Raw genomic sequence first — 15,070 nt, 5'->3', positions numbered from 1 at the left:
ATACAATACTGACTGCATTATAGAATTTTGTAATATTAAATACGGTAGATATAAATACCACCTTTATAGAATCCAAGATCAAATAAGCAAACCTATTTATGACCCGCACTTCTTTTTCACTCAGTTTCCAGTTGTCAAACTTTACATCTTTATTTTGTGCAGTATTCAGTTTTATATAGTTCTAGTATTCGTTTTTGCTATGGTTCTTGTTTCGACTTGATGCCTTTGAAGTGTTTTTGCTCTATCTTAGATTTACCAGTTGCTTATGGATTACTTGTTATCATTTAATGCTTTTAAGGGGTCACTTCCCAATAGAAAGACACTTTTGAGCCGGCAAAACGGCGATTGTGACGATGTCGCACTCAAAGCGTCATATTAAAAAAAGTAAGAAATTTTCCGGTCCAATGTGCATGTGACATCGGTGTGGACTAGTTTGTTATTGTTTTGGCGATAACTGGTTACGGTTCTAGGCTAAGTTGTCATTTTGGTGTGGGCTTGAAATTTTGGTATTTTGGAGTATTTGTCCTAAAATCTTAAGCTCAAAACTGGCTGTAAAGTTTAGGTAGTTGTTATAGAAAATTGAGTATGAGAATTCTGTCCAAATTAAGATTGTAGAGAGTCATAACCTAGATCTCGTTGCAAGCCAAAATTCAGGGGAGGTTTATGATGTGGTTTTGCGACAGTAGCTTCTTGATTTAATGTACTTTGCATTGAAAAGCCTATCTCTTTGAATTCGGTAATGACCCCTTAAAATACATTCTTCACCATGTCCTTATCCTTTTACCATATATATGCACAGTATTACTGCATTTACCCTGTGCGATGTTCACATTGTAATTGCTTGCAAAAGCCAAAATTAACTTCTCTTTGTTGCCATTTTATACATATACATAGATTTATTTTTGTTTATACTGGTTGATTTCTATGTGAAATTAGGGAATTGCTTTACTTGTTAGCTTAATATTCCTTCTAAATAACTGATATCCTGTCTTATGCTGAACTATACTTGAATGAACATTTGCAATTCTCTAAGATGAAACATTGTATACCTCAATTGTTATAAACAAATTTTCAAGTATCTTTACGCAAAGTTTATCAAAATAAAATGTCTGGTTTATTTCAGATATTGTGGCTGGGTAATTAGGCTCTAATTTGCTAATTCTGCCACAAGTGTCCTAAATATGACCACTGGTAACGATACCAGCTCTCCTGTTCCTGAGGCAACTGTGAAAAAAGGACATGCACTGGCACTGAACCCGATCAATATACTGAGAAAGATAACTGTTGAACCAATATTTCTATGCTGCATGGTGATAACTGTCATGTACTCCACAATTTCAAGCCAATATATTTACTACCGTTTGTCAAAAAATTATGGGTTTGAAAATGGGACAAAAGCGTCAGAGTGTGGACTAAATAATATGACTAATACGACTCGAGACCTGCAGAACAAAGTCACAGCTGAAGCAAATGAATGGAGACTTTATCTGAACATAGCTAGTAAGTAAATAAATTTCAGCATTGTTGGAAATAACTTCAGCATTTATTTAGCAATGCTTGGTATGCGGAATGAATAATATTCAATAGATGAGTTTACAATACTTTTTAATTTCCTATTCAAGTATTAAAGACGTTTTTATCCACTTTTCAGATTTCATTCCATCCTTTTTTACCACCATATTGATAGGTGGCTGGGGGGATAGGGTTGGCAGAAGACTTCCACTTATTTGTAGTTTTACTGGATATGTTGTTATGCTCGCCCTATACATAGTTGTTGTCCACTTGGAGCTTGACATAATTTACTTGTTAATTGCGCAAATCGCGCATTGCATTGGTGGAGGTTTTAGTGGAATTTTGTGTTCATGTTATGCTTATCTTGCTGATATTTCAACTCATGAAGACAGAACTGTTCGAATTGCTATTGGTGAGGCAAACCTTGGCTTAGGATCAATTCTCGGAAATTTAGCTGGTGGATTTTGGATTGCTGCTCAGGTAGAATTACGAGATTAGTTTTAAGTTAAGTTATTTATGTAAGGTGAAATTTCCTGTTATTTCTGTCTTTGCCTTACAGGGCTTTGAACCTCCATTATGGTTTCTGTTATCTCTGACTGTGGCAGTACTATTGTACATCATCTTTGTTCTTCCTGACACCATTTCCAGATCAGAAAGTTCAATAACATCTACTAGTGTGTGTGAGAAATTGAGGTACCAGACGTTGTTTAATAGGTTTCATTTGTTATGCATTGGTGAATATTTGGGCTCATTTTAAAAATGAAATGCATCATCTTTAAAACTGTAATGTATACTAAGTAGTTGATTATTTTGCATTTATGTTTGGTGGTCTTTTTATTTACTGGATTAATTTTTATTTGCAGATCACTGTTCAGTTGTCAGCTTTTTCTTGAACTTTGGAGATTTTTGTCTGAAAACTTGGACAGAACCAAAAAAGTGATGATTGTAGTTATCTGCTTTTTTGTTCAGATGGTTGTGCTTACTGGAGTGCAAAACACTAATGTTATTTATGTTCTTAGTCCACCGTTTTGCTGGTCATCAACATTGATAGGGTAATCAGATGCATTTAAGTTGTATAGTGTGCAAATTCGTGGTTAACTATTGTCTGTTAGAATAGTTCTATTATTTTGTTCTATCTAGTCATTGGCTTATCTGTACCTCAAACTAGTTGTGTTTACTTTGTGTAATTTTTCATATTGTTGGCTGAGGCTCGGAAAGTCTGATGTTTTTTGTAGATATGGATCTGCAGTACTGGACACAACATTCATATCTAGCGTGATTGTTCTTAAACTCCTAAATGGAAGGTTATCTGAAATATGGATTGTACTCATGAGCAATCTCTCAAGTACTGCTGGCCTTGTTACCTACGCCCTAGCTTCTTTTACGTGGGTCATGTTTTTAGGTAAACCTTACATATTTCATAGCCTTGTTGGTTTATTGTTCTGGGCCTCTGCTGTTCAGGAAACCATGAAACTTGCTTCTGACTTCTGGAGAATAACTTTGTTTTAATATTTCCTTCATTTTGATGGTAAAGATCTCCATGCCACATCCTAAAGTATCGGTTTTAAGAAAAGTTGTTCGTGACATCATAACGTCTGATAAGTAACTTTCTCTATTGCAAAGTGTGAGTACTTAATGCAACGGGGTTCTTTCTTGAAAATTGGATTTGTAAAATTTTAATCAGCCCGCTAATTTATAAAAGAGAAAGGGCATTCCGACACTATATATACACTATTGTGACCAGCTGAAATTTTTTTTAAATATGTGTATTTTTCGTTTGATATTTCTTTTACTCTTAACTCCCATACATACAATAAACGAACATAGACAGTTAAACTCTAAAACAATTTCATGTTTTAGCGGTATTTATATGAATGTTTCAGAGGGCCACTTTAAAACTATTTGTGGTCATAAACTTTGGTCCAGACCACCACTGTATAAGGATGGAGTTAAAATAAAAATACACAATTTTTTATAATTTTTTTATATAAATATGTTTAGGATTCCTTCTCAGTTTTTTGGCAACAATGGATTTATCTGTGCTTCGAAGCATGATATCGCGGCTTGTAAGCAAGCATGAACAAGGGGCTGTATTCGCACTTATAGCTTGTTGCGAGTCAACCGCAGCGCTTGTTTCATCGTTCATCTTTAATGGAGTGTACGCTGCTACAGTTACAACTTTCCGAGGCACTGTTTTCTTGGTTGGCGCAGGAATCCAAATTGTAGTGTTTTGTTTTTACAGGTTAGTAACAGAAAATTATAAAAATGTATTCGTTTGTGAACATCAATGACATTTATGTTATTTTCAGTTTTGTTTACTGCAAAACGAAATCAGATTTAGAAGCCAACAAACAAGATGAATATCAAACTTTAAACACACAATCATAGGGTTTTTCTCTATATGTTAACAATTTTCTAGTCATTGTATTCATTTCGAAGTGCATTTTTGACATTTGCCTAGTATTCACATCAGGTATTGAAAAGTATCATCTAAAGAAAACCAGAAGATACATGTAAGCCTTCTTGCACTTCCTATCACAATATGGTAACCTCTATGTATTTTTGCAATCGGAATATTTGGTTTTTTTAGTTAATATTTTACCTGTTGAACTTTGTTTAACTCGTTAGGTTAACATCATATCTTTTTTACCTTCTTACTCTAGCTAAATGCGTTTATTTTATGCCAAAGCAAACCTTTTAGTATGATTTCACTACTGATTGCGGCATCAAACATTGCAAACTTTTTAATGTAAAATTATTATCGGCTAGGAATATTTTTTGATGAGCTTTCATAATTACCTTTAAACACAATGTGTTTCTATGCAGGGAGATGGTTTGTCAGTGTTATAACAGTATTTATTATTCTATTCATTGCCATTGTTGAGATTGACAAAGTTATGTTTTAAGTTTGTTTATTACAAACATACCATGTTTGCCCTGCTATATTTAAAACATCTTGTGCTAATTTCATATCACAAAGGTCTGAACATCTCTAGAATTTTTGCACCTAGCTGTACTTCTATTAGCGTTAGTTATGTCGTCAAGGAATTTACATGTTAACTGCCCTGCAAACAGCACACATGATATTCTTAAACAAATTTCGTGTATTTTCGTTTGAGTTAGCAAAGAAACCTGGCCGTATTCTCAGAGAATTTCAGACCAACTGCATAATGATGTGAGAATACCAGCCTAGGGTGTTTTCTCTTATTGTCATGCGTATTTAGAGTTCACTTTTGTTTGTTTTCTTTTTGTCTTTTAGTCTGCAGTCCTTTTTACATATGAGTTGATAAAGGCCTTTTTTAAGATCGTTGGCATGCGCTTTGTATATTCCATATTCCTCGAATTCTTCAATGTATCCATAACACATGTCTGACAACCTATTAAACAAAAACACAAGGTGTATAGTATTGGCAAAAATTGTCTTTTCGACTCATCTGCGAACACAAGATCTTAGTTTTCATAAAACCAGGTTAATAACAGCTAGAATCAGTGGAAACAACAACACAACCGGTGAATGTAAAGAATTGTTAAAACGTTTATAGACCGCAAACTAAATTGTTGCTGTCGCGTACCTTCGTGGCCAAATTCCCCCGCCTTGTTGAATGCCCGGTACCTCGGCGATTTCACTGCCCGGGTAAGAAATTCTATTCACGCCCTGCACTTCTTTCAAACCAAAATTACTCCATTCTCGGTCTGCACATATCTGCTCGAATATGTCAATCAGCAGGCCTTCGTCCAATTCCTTCTGCCCGTCACGTGTCGCCCGCGTTTTGTCTATTTCTTTCTGTGACAAGAGTGCATCGTGCGGGCCATGGTGTGAAACGCTATCAACGATGGCTTGACGTTTAACAATAGGTATACCATGCGTTTATAACGCAGAAGGAAGGAAATCATAGACGTTAAACTGGTTCGATCTATCTCTGACAAATTATGACTTGCAACATACGATACGTGTACTGTATGCTTGCGTTGTATAACGCAAAATAATATCGTTTTCAACGAAGTCTAGATGCCTTAAAAGCGTCCTCACCTGCAAAGCTTTGGCAAATCGTGCAGCAATGCCTGCACAGGCGTCACATCGCAATTTACTTGGCATGTAATTTGCTTGTGTTTCTTCGTCGCTCAGATCGGGTGGTCCCATGCTTATCGTCCCAGAAAGGGGATCGCCGTCTTTCGACTTCGTTACCGTGGGTTTACCCATCTGACCCCAACATGTACATATGAGGCAAAACATACCTAACAACCTTAACATTTTTTGACCTCAAGAAACCCTAAAGAACAGAAGATATCTCTATATGCACATTGGGAGTTGTAATGGTTTATTAAAACAATAGACCTCAAAAAATAATGAGCATTTATCATTTGTCTTCTACGCCTGTAGTCCTACGCATACTTCAAATTATTTTGATGAAGTTTCTCAAACAATACAAACTGTATCGAGACGAACGCGACTGCCCGAGGCTCGTTAAACAATGACGTCACTTAAAATGTGCGGCAAAGTTAAAGATTAATCGTTATTTTTCGGCTACGTTGCCGTTGTAACGAAAATACACGTGGCCTTAAACGTTTTTTACCGACGGGTGTCCGAGGCGCCGGCGTTGTTGCTACGTTTAAAAAGTAACGATCTTTCAGTATCATACTGATGTCAATTGACTTCACTATTGCTTCCGTATGGGGTAAACACCGTTCAAAATTTTACTTCCTTTCACAAAACTAGCTGTTTTTACTTTACAGTAATGTGCATGGTGGAAGCCTACAGCCATTTGCTACCTTTAGGTTGTAACTCGTAGGAATGATAGGCTACCGTTATTTCTTGACAAAATCGCTGTTGATGGCAAGAACAACGGTTCGGAAGTAAGTGGACCACCACAACCGTTTAATAACTTATACGACTGCACAAAAAAGTATTGAATGCAATAACCCACTGAAAAGTTGTAGTTCCGAGTAAATGTTACGTGCAGTGTCATTATTATGCCACCATGTCTTGCATCAAAACTCAAGCCAACAAAACACTTTTAAGATATACTGACAACGTACACTACTTAAATACCGTACTATTAAAGCAATGGACATTTATTGTTATGGTTTGCTTAACACAAGAGGTTTACAGACCAACGCCATTTGACAACAGCCTAAGCCTAATTGTCATCTAGAAATGATTTTCAGCCAGCCACCAAGCCATTCCAAACATTTAACTATCTATGTGTCAAACTTTGTTCTACATCTAACGTCTCTCAGTTAGATTTAATTTGGACAGAGTCAAACAAAACATTTTACCCTTTTGCTTTGTGGAATTATGAGGCACATTGACATTCACCCTTTCAACTTAATTTTCTCAAATAAAGAGCAGTTTAAGTCATAATAAAGCTGATGAGCTCTGCTATAACAATAAACGTCAATAAGCAAGGCTAATATCTTATACAATTCGGCATAATATTCTTACAAACGCCGCAGTAGAACATTGCACTTACAAAACCGTCACACTGCAGACATTGTCAGTTCTGTCGAAGTTGAACTAAAAATTTACTGTGGATTATTTTTTTCAATCATTGTCTTTTTGTTTTGTTACGCATCACTTTGCAGATCATTCTAGCGTGAAAATGTGCATATTTTTAACCTTTTGGTGAGGTATGACGTATTTGCTCAGTATTGTATGATCAAGAACGTATATTATGGACAATTATGCTCTTAAAATACACCTTAGAATATTTAAATTGTCTTTCAGGTACTATATTCCCACATTTACATTAAATTTTTCTAACAAGTGAAATGCTATTTTGTAATAGCGAGCAAAAATGAAACATCTTTTTCATTAACATTGCTTTTGTGGCTCCTCTGTTAAAATATCGTCTTCTTTTTGTCACATTTTTTTCCAAATCTTTAAATTGTGTTATTGTGAGGAATTGAAGAATCCCTTCAAGTAATTAATCACGTAGTCGATTTCACTTCGAGGCCAATAACGTGGTTGACCTTTTGTCCTTTCTTCATTTAGCTGAACACGCCGTAAAAGATATCATGACAAAATTGCACTTGACTTGGAGCAATGTCGTACGACATGACATGACTTTGTTTTTTTGGAAATGATTTACAGATGTCCTCTACTTCTGCATCCTTTGCTTCGTGGAAAAGAAGGCGTTGCCTCTATCAGCCAATGACGTGGTCCATTTCAGCTGTGATTCAGGGAAGGCAAACAAAGTAGGTAGGTCACTGAGCCACATGTCCTAGACATGCTCGTTAGCTCGTATTAGAAGTTAGTTGTTAAAATGTAGGAATCGTGTCGACGGCTGTGGTTGTGTGTAGGTGATTCTCAACGTGCGGTGTGTGCTTTTATGTTACGGAACTTAGACTTTTGTCGAATAACACTATTGTTAATCATTCGTATAGTCGTTAAAATTCGGTTTGTGGTAAACAACCATATAGCCTAAACCGTGTTTTTCTATAAGTCTACAGCTATAAGCCGGGCTAGCTATTTTTTATTCCTGTTCCTGCAGTGTTTTATTCTTTTAAAAAGTTGCTGCTTGGGCACATTTACATTTCTACGAAATTATGGTAAGTGAAAAATTAATCTGAGTATTGTGCTAACTTTTTTTTAATCTTGCAACAAAACTTTATGGCGTCTCGGCCGATTAATTATATTATTATCATTACTCATAACCATATTCTAGCCTATGCCAATATAAATTGATTAAAAATTTAACCTGTATGCCTATCAGATGAATATTTTAGCAATAGACCTAACGTTTTGAGTCTCTTGTGTTTTTGTACTTCCTCAAGTAGTCCTGAATGGGAAGGAGTTATAAGGTAATTGAGGAGAGGATATAAGGTAAAAATTTTGCAAAACTTAATTCTGATATGGTAGGACAAAAGTAAAGAAGAACCAACGATTTTACAAGTATTAATTTCAAGGAATGTTAATACATTTATTTATTGATTAGTAGTTATGACTTGCCTATATACTGGAAAGTTTTCAATTTTGCAATGATTGGTGTATCAGCAGTTGCTCATTTTTATCTCATTTTCACTTTTCAATACTAAAAAACTTTTCTATCTTGACATACACACAAATTTTGGAAATCAGCTGGTTGAATAGTTAAAAAGATTAAGCACTAGGCCTACAATGATGTGAACTGGTGTTTGATACTTATAAATTCTATTAAGTTGTAAGTTTTTAATTATGTAAGACATAGATGTTGCTTGCTCCTGTTCAGTACTTATGGTGAACAGTTATAAGTTCAGGCAAGACTACCACTACTAAATAAACAATATAACAACCAAAAATGTATGTGGACAAGCTCAGTAACTGAGGCTTATACAGTGAGAAGCGCCTGTCAGAGTTTAAGTCATTTAAAAACTTTCTGGGTGAAGATAAAGGTTACTATACCATACCAGACAAGGTTGATCCACTACCTACGGGCATTGGTTATAATTTTTCTTTAATGTATTTGCAAATGCTTTTCAACAAAGTTTTATATTTTTCAGACTTACTATCAAGAAAAAGGTGCTAAGGTTTGTAATGTATATACCTATCAATTATGTCATGGTATTTCTATCAAATTTTGTTGAGTACTGTGCTCTTGCTGCTTGTTTATTCATACACTTGATTAAACAAAAAAAAGGTTCACTCAGTCCTTTACTTTGTGTCATATGAACAGATAGTCACAGATAACAGAGTCACAAGCATAAATAAATCAAATGCATTCAGTTTATTTTACCATTGCAGCATGAAAAAGGAGAATTCAAATGCTTTGATCATGTGACATTTTGGGTTGGAAACGCAAAGCAGGTAACATGTAAGGACAAAAAACAAGATAACGATAGTATGGTGGGCTAAGCCGATTCGAATCACATTGTACATGCATGTGTATATTACAGGCTGCCTCTTACTATTGTACTCATATGGGTTTTGAACTTCATGCATATCGTGGCCTTGAGACTGGAGAAAGAAACATTGTGTCTCATGTTGTCAGGTAGCATTGCCATATAACGATTCACATCTGTACGTATAGTATTTGATATGGTGCTTTAAAATGAAGAACATATGTCAATTTGTTAAAAACTGTTTTTTCATAAATCACCTACTTTTATCCACTTATTTGCTGTAGGTATTTTCTGCATGTACCGGAAAGTTTTATGTTATTAATTATAAACATTTTTAATTTTATTTTGTTCAAACCTGTATTTGGGTAGGCAAGGAGACATCATATTTGAGTTTCAGTCTGCGTTAAATCCAGGAAACGAAGCCTATGGAGAACACATCAAAAAGCATGGGGATGCTGTAAAAGATGTTTCGTTTTCTGTGGAAGACATTTCTGCGTTGATGAAAGTATGGGATTTAACTCTTAACCATGCTTGTACTTTTCTGTATAATCAACATACAACATAAAGCCAAGTTTTCTGTCCTTTTGACTACCTAGGATACTACTTAATACTGATCTTTATAGGTTGTGTATTAGTGCGCTAAATATTTGCCTACCACTAACTTTGAACAAGTGTTAAGTTTGATGTCAGGCGCTAAAATTAAAAAGATTTCAGTGAAATATCAGTTTGATGATCTGTCCTAATGTCTTGGCAATGCTATTTCTGTGACACGTCGATATCTCTAAACTCTAACATTATTTTCCTCCTTTTCGTATATTGAGATTCTCCATGTATTTAGGTTGCCAAGTCCCAGCCTGGCCTAGTTGTTGTTAAAGATTTGTGGACTGAGAGCGACGAGGGTGGAACGGTGACATTTGCAACAGTTCGCACTTATGGTGACACAACGCACACACTGATTGAGCGGGGAAATTATTCTGGCTTATTCTTGCCTGGTTATAAGGCACCATTAAATGTTCCATCATTTTACAAAACATTGTATGTACTAAAAAGTATCTATGTGTTTTTTAATTAGGCTCAAATTTCCAAATTTTAAATGCAAGACCAGTTATTAATTCTATTCTTTTCGGTTTAAATTCGATGTTGCTATTTTTTTTCATAACAGACCTGGAATTGATTTACAGTTCATTGACCACGTTGTTGGCAACCAACCTGACCGTGGCATGGACCCAACTGCCAAGTGGTAAATAAGACTTTCTACATGATTTTTAACTAAATGATTCTAACTGACTAAATGACTGAATGTAACTGACTAACTGACTGACTGACTAACTGACTAAATGTTTCAAAGTAATAAAAATTTACGCATAACTAAACTATGTCCCAATTCAATACATGGATTTATGAAACAACTGGTCTGTTTTTTCAATGGGCAAATTAGCAGATTTAGGAAATCATGCAAAACTGGTGTCAATCCATGCATATCAAATTCGTAATAACTAAATTTATTTTGTAGGTACGAAGATAACCTTCTCTTTCATAAATTTTGGTCAATTGATGATGATCTGATACACACAGAGTACAGCTCACTTCGTTCAGTCGTTGTCACTAACTTCCAGGAGACTATAAAAATGCCAATCAATGAACCTGCTAATGGGAAGAGAAAGAGCCAAATTCAAGAGTACTGTGACTACAATGATGGTCCTGGCGTCCAGCATATCGCCATGAGAACCAATGACATATTAAAATCTGTAAGTTTCTGAAACAAAATGAAGGCTTTTTGGGAATGTTTTATCGTAATCATTGTGTGGTAGCTATCAGCATTTTCTTTGGCTCTAAGGACGTAGATAACGCTCAATATTTACCTTGGTTTATTTTTATCATGGTTTAAATATGACATACATCTGAAAAATATTTTTAATTCATCGTTATTATGATTATAATGTCACAAAATATAAATCGCTTTAAAGCAATGCACTTTTATTTAAGTGGTGTTGTAATGGTTACCCAGCCTAGTGCATACTCCAAACCACTTCAGTAAATTGTTGCAGTTATATTTTTATCAAATTGATTTGTTTGAAGAGAGATGTTGTTTTAACATATTTCATGTTATGCATGACCACTTTAACCACTTTACTGATATCCACGGGATGTTTAGATAACTCACTTAAGAGATAGAGGCATGGAATTCCTCACCATACCAGACTCCTATTATGTCAAACTCAAGGAAAAACTCTCCAAATCGAAAACTGTCGTGAGCGAAGATATGGACTTAATTCAGGTAGAAAACTATCTTGAATAAAATTCCTAATAATGTCACAGAAACAAACACCAATGTTTTTTTGGTACCCATTTACCAACCTCTTTGGTTGGTTTTAGTGCCTCGCTGTGCTCTTAATGGCTGGATAATAACCACTTGGCACTGTTGAAAGGAAATGTGCAAAGCCGCAACGTGTGCAAGTAACACAACTAGGGTTAGTTCGGATATCAATAAATATTTACTATCCGGATAATAATTAAAGTGTTAACGCCTTAGGGATAATTATAATTCTACTTGTGCATTTTGGTCAAATTTGCGTATTGTTTGTGACGTAATACAACGAATTCTTTCAACATTTAACATTTAAAATAGAGGACAAAGAGCTGTGAACTAGGTTTTAAATGAAGTTCAGCAAGGAGTCAAACACCACTTCCGTTCTGCTAAACTGCCCGTTTCTGAAAACAGAGGAGTTAAAATTTGTTAAAAAGTCATAAAAACGTATAAACGCACTAATAACGTTATGTGTTTGTAATCCGGTTAACCGACCAAATATTATCCGGATATCAGATAGCTAAAATTGCTAACTGATATCCGGATAGTCCAACCTTAAACACGAAGTTACTTTACCATTTTGTTCAACGAAATGGGTTGTGTTTTTGTTACATGTTGTAGAAACATCGCATTTTAGTGGACTTTGATGAAAACGGCTATTTGCTTCAAATCTTTACGAAACCAATGCAAGACAGACCGACTTTCTTCTTAGAAGTCATCCAACGCCGTAACCACCAGGTATAAGCATTGCAAAGTACCAGCTGCTTTTATAGTCTTCAACACCATGTTGTGTTTAACGAGTAATGCAAAGTTTCTTTACAACACCATAAACACACGCATTGATTGCGTCATATCGATAGACTGAGATGCAATCATGCAATGTAGTCATGTAGGAGTCGTGATTGAAATAATTTCCTTAATTTTTCAGGGTTTCGGTGCCGGTAATTTCAAGACGCTGTTCGAAGCAATTGAAATCGACCAGGCAACAAGGGGAAATCTTGTTTAAACCAACTTAGCTTGTGCAAATAAGCTAGTTGTACATACACGAAATGTATTGTCTGTTTCACTAGCAAACAATTGATCAATGAAAACGTTTTTTACCGGTAAAATACTTGAAAATGTAAGTTATTTTGTGGCACATATTGGACATTTTGTAAATGATAAAACACATAAGTTGTTTAAAATTCAACGCAATGGAGATAACGATTGACTCTGGAATAAAGGGCGTCTGAATTGACACTTAAGAATTTAGATCTCTTGTTGCTCAAAGTTAAGTCCATAGTTCAGGTTTGTTCTAATAGAAATCTGTTGTAAACAGTGTTAGTGTACTATTGATTTAACCTGTTTCTCGCCATTACCCTTGTCCTACTGACCAAACAACTTATTTTGTACAGCTCATTCTGTCAGCAAAATAGCCACTTTGTATATCATGCAACAAATCGCTACACAATATTTTAATGTACCTTTAACCGTGTGTCTGCTTGCGTTTGTAGTTAACCGCGTTGTACTAGTAGCCGTTGTACTATATAATGCAATTATATTGATCATTTTAATTTTCTTCGATTCCGATACATTTACCCAGAAAATACTTCAGCTTTTATTTTTAAACGTGTTTATGTAATTGTAGCGTGTGGAAGGAACATAGAGTATATGCCTTACTGTTTGTGTGTTGTAATTGATGGAATTATGCACAGTTTTTTGTCAGCCACCTCATTATTAGCACTGTGCCAATAACACCAATATTCAATAAAAAACAGCGGTCTCCAAAGGCATGTAATTTTTTTTAATGGTAATACAATGGTTTGTGATTATGCTCTTGCCCAACGCGTAAGTAACTCAAGCGCCATCCAAGCTTTTCTTATGATTCTGGCAAAGCAACTTATTTGTGCTCATGATTTTCTGTTTGGTTTTTCCAGTCCGTTCACTGATCAAGTATTCGTAAAAAGTTACTTTTATGCATATGCATGGTAACTAGTTTCAACCCTTAGTACAGTGTATATCTGTTGGTTTAACGAATTTGTAGTTGTTCAGCTTTAGCCTAACGAGCTTGTTGCTTAAGTTACAGGTTAATCGGTTAAACGACCTCTTGCAATGCTGTATTGAATTAAGTTGTAATTCTGTATTGAAAAAAATGTTCGGCAAAATACAAATCAAAATTCTTTTCATAAATAGCCTACACAAAATCGAAGTTTTTTGCTACTTTTTTTCATAAGCGGTAAAACGCAAAAATACCTTTTATAGTCACGCAAGCAAAGATTTAGCAGTTTTGTAAAAATATGTTTCCATATTTTTTTCAGAAGTTCAAATATTATTGTAGTCACAATTTACTAATGGAAAAGAACCCTGAAACCGAAATGTAAAAACATCAAGTAAAAGCACTGTAAAAATTCAGTAATCGTTTAATAACTTACAGCAGGAAACTTTTGTTTACAGCGCAGAACAATTAAAATGTGACGTGAAGCCCATACATTATTTTACCAGTACTAGTATCTGTGATATTTCTCGACTATAGCCTTGACTGTCGTTTTATAATCTAGATTTTAGGCAAACATATGCACTCAGAGTTTTGGAAACATATCTAGCAACGAAATGTAAAATCCATATCGATTATTGGGTAAGTTTCCGAAAAGGTTACATTGGACAGGTTTGCCTATAAATTTGACAACATGTCTAACTAGAATGCTGTTGGTATGAAAAAACAATGATTATGATTTTTCGATGACGTCACCTCCCGCCTATTTCATCTCAGCCAATCGTATTTGAACCCAACAAAGAAGACGTTAATTGCTTCCGCCATTTTAGAAGAGGCCGCAAGCCAAAAGTGGATTGACGTTGTCCTTGTTCTTGAAGTGAAAAACGCTCTTGTAGGGCTTGTTAGCTGTTATCAATCTAAGGGCGTTGGTGATTTCCTACAAGTAACTATATTAAGGTGACGTGAAGTCAGAGTTGTGATTACATCACTAGCCTGCAATGAAGTTCAATAGCCCGAGATGCTTTGGTGACCTTTAAACAGGTTAACGTTTCTAGTGAATTTCCCGTTAGCTTCAACGCCGGATTGTAGATTGTAAGCTGCACGTTACAGTTACAGAGCAAGTGTTACAACATGTTAACAGAAAGGTTATTTACTGCCGACTGACTGGCGTATCACTTTCAACAAAACCTACTATTAGTCCTGTGATAAATATATCACTTAATGTAATACAAAATTGTTTACTACATAGAATTTCCATCTATGGAATCAGTGAAGCATAACACTGCGTGACGTAATCGATTGTTCCCTTGTCCGTGCATTTTGTTTTACTCAGTCTCTTTTCAGTCGTACGTTCAACGCCGCAACATGTCTCTGTGCTGTTGCTGTTATAATGTTCTATCTCGATGTATTCGTTCAAAGAAGCTTCAAATATAATCAGATTATACAGTAGTCATTCCTGT

The 15,070-nt window shown here is 35.3% G+C and overlaps 3 protein-coding genes across 4 annotated transcripts; 2 read left to right on the top strand and 1 right to left on the bottom strand.

Annotated features, from left to right (window-relative positions):
• Positions 1-238: 238 nt before the first annotated feature.
• On the top strand, positions 239-4,912 carry LOC143462037 (proton-coupled folate transporter-like). Its single transcript, XM_076960039.1, has 8 exons — positions 239-384; positions 1,124-1,500; positions 1,652-1,992; positions 2,072-2,205; positions 2,376-2,564; positions 2,748-2,914; positions 3,514-3,754; positions 3,822-4,912. The coding sequence occupies exons 2-8, from the start codon at positions 1,182-1,184 to the stop codon at positions 3,898-3,900; spliced, it is 1,470 nt and encodes a 489-aa protein (XP_076816154.1). The 5' UTR covers positions 239-384; positions 1,124-1,181; the 3' UTR covers positions 3,901-4,912.
• On the bottom strand, positions 4,599-5,825 carry LOC143462039 (marginal zone B- and B1-cell-specific protein-like). Its single transcript, XM_076960042.1, has 3 exons — positions 5,543-5,825; positions 5,085-5,296; positions 4,599-4,889 (listed from the first exon to the last, which is right to left on the bottom strand). Exons 1-3 carry the CDS (start codon positions 5,762-5,764, stop codon positions 4,733-4,735), a joined length of 591 nt encoding a protein of 196 aa, XP_076816157.1. The 5' UTR covers positions 5,765-5,825; the 3' UTR covers positions 4,599-4,732.
• A 1,744-nt stretch (positions 5,826-7,569) lies between these two features.
• LOC143462038 (4-hydroxyphenylpyruvate dioxygenase-like) lies at positions 7,570-13,406 on the top strand. Of its 2 annotated transcripts, XM_076960040.1 has the most exons (11): positions 7,579-8,061; positions 8,992-9,018; positions 9,233-9,295; positions 9,385-9,479; positions 9,700-9,835; positions 10,169-10,365; positions 10,493-10,570; positions 10,844-11,078; positions 11,486-11,608; positions 12,260-12,376; positions 12,567-13,406. In XM_076960040.1, the coding sequence occupies exons 1-11, from the start codon at positions 8,059-8,061 to the stop codon at positions 12,642-12,644; spliced, it is 1,152 nt and encodes a 383-aa protein (XP_076816155.1). In that variant the 5' UTR covers positions 7,579-8,058; the 3' UTR covers positions 12,645-13,406. The 2 variants fall into 2 exon arrangements, with proteins under 2 accessions (XP_076816156.1, XP_076816155.1); XM_076960041.1 differs by lacking the exons at positions 12,260-12,376; positions 12,567-13,406 and adding an exon at positions 11,707-12,251 and having other exon boundaries at positions 7,570-8,061.
• Positions 13,407-15,070: the final 1,664 nt, after the last annotated feature.

The sequence above is a fragment of the Clavelina lepadiformis genome, chromosome 6, assembly GCF_947623445.1.
Source record: "Clavelina lepadiformis chromosome 6, kaClaLepa1.1, whole genome shotgun sequence".
Lineage (NCBI taxonomy): Eukaryota > Metazoa > Chordata > Ascidiacea > Aplousobranchia > Clavelinidae > Clavelina > Clavelina lepadiformis.
Note: the sequence above shows the minus strand (reverse complement) of the source record. Positions and strands in the feature narration are given on the sequence as shown.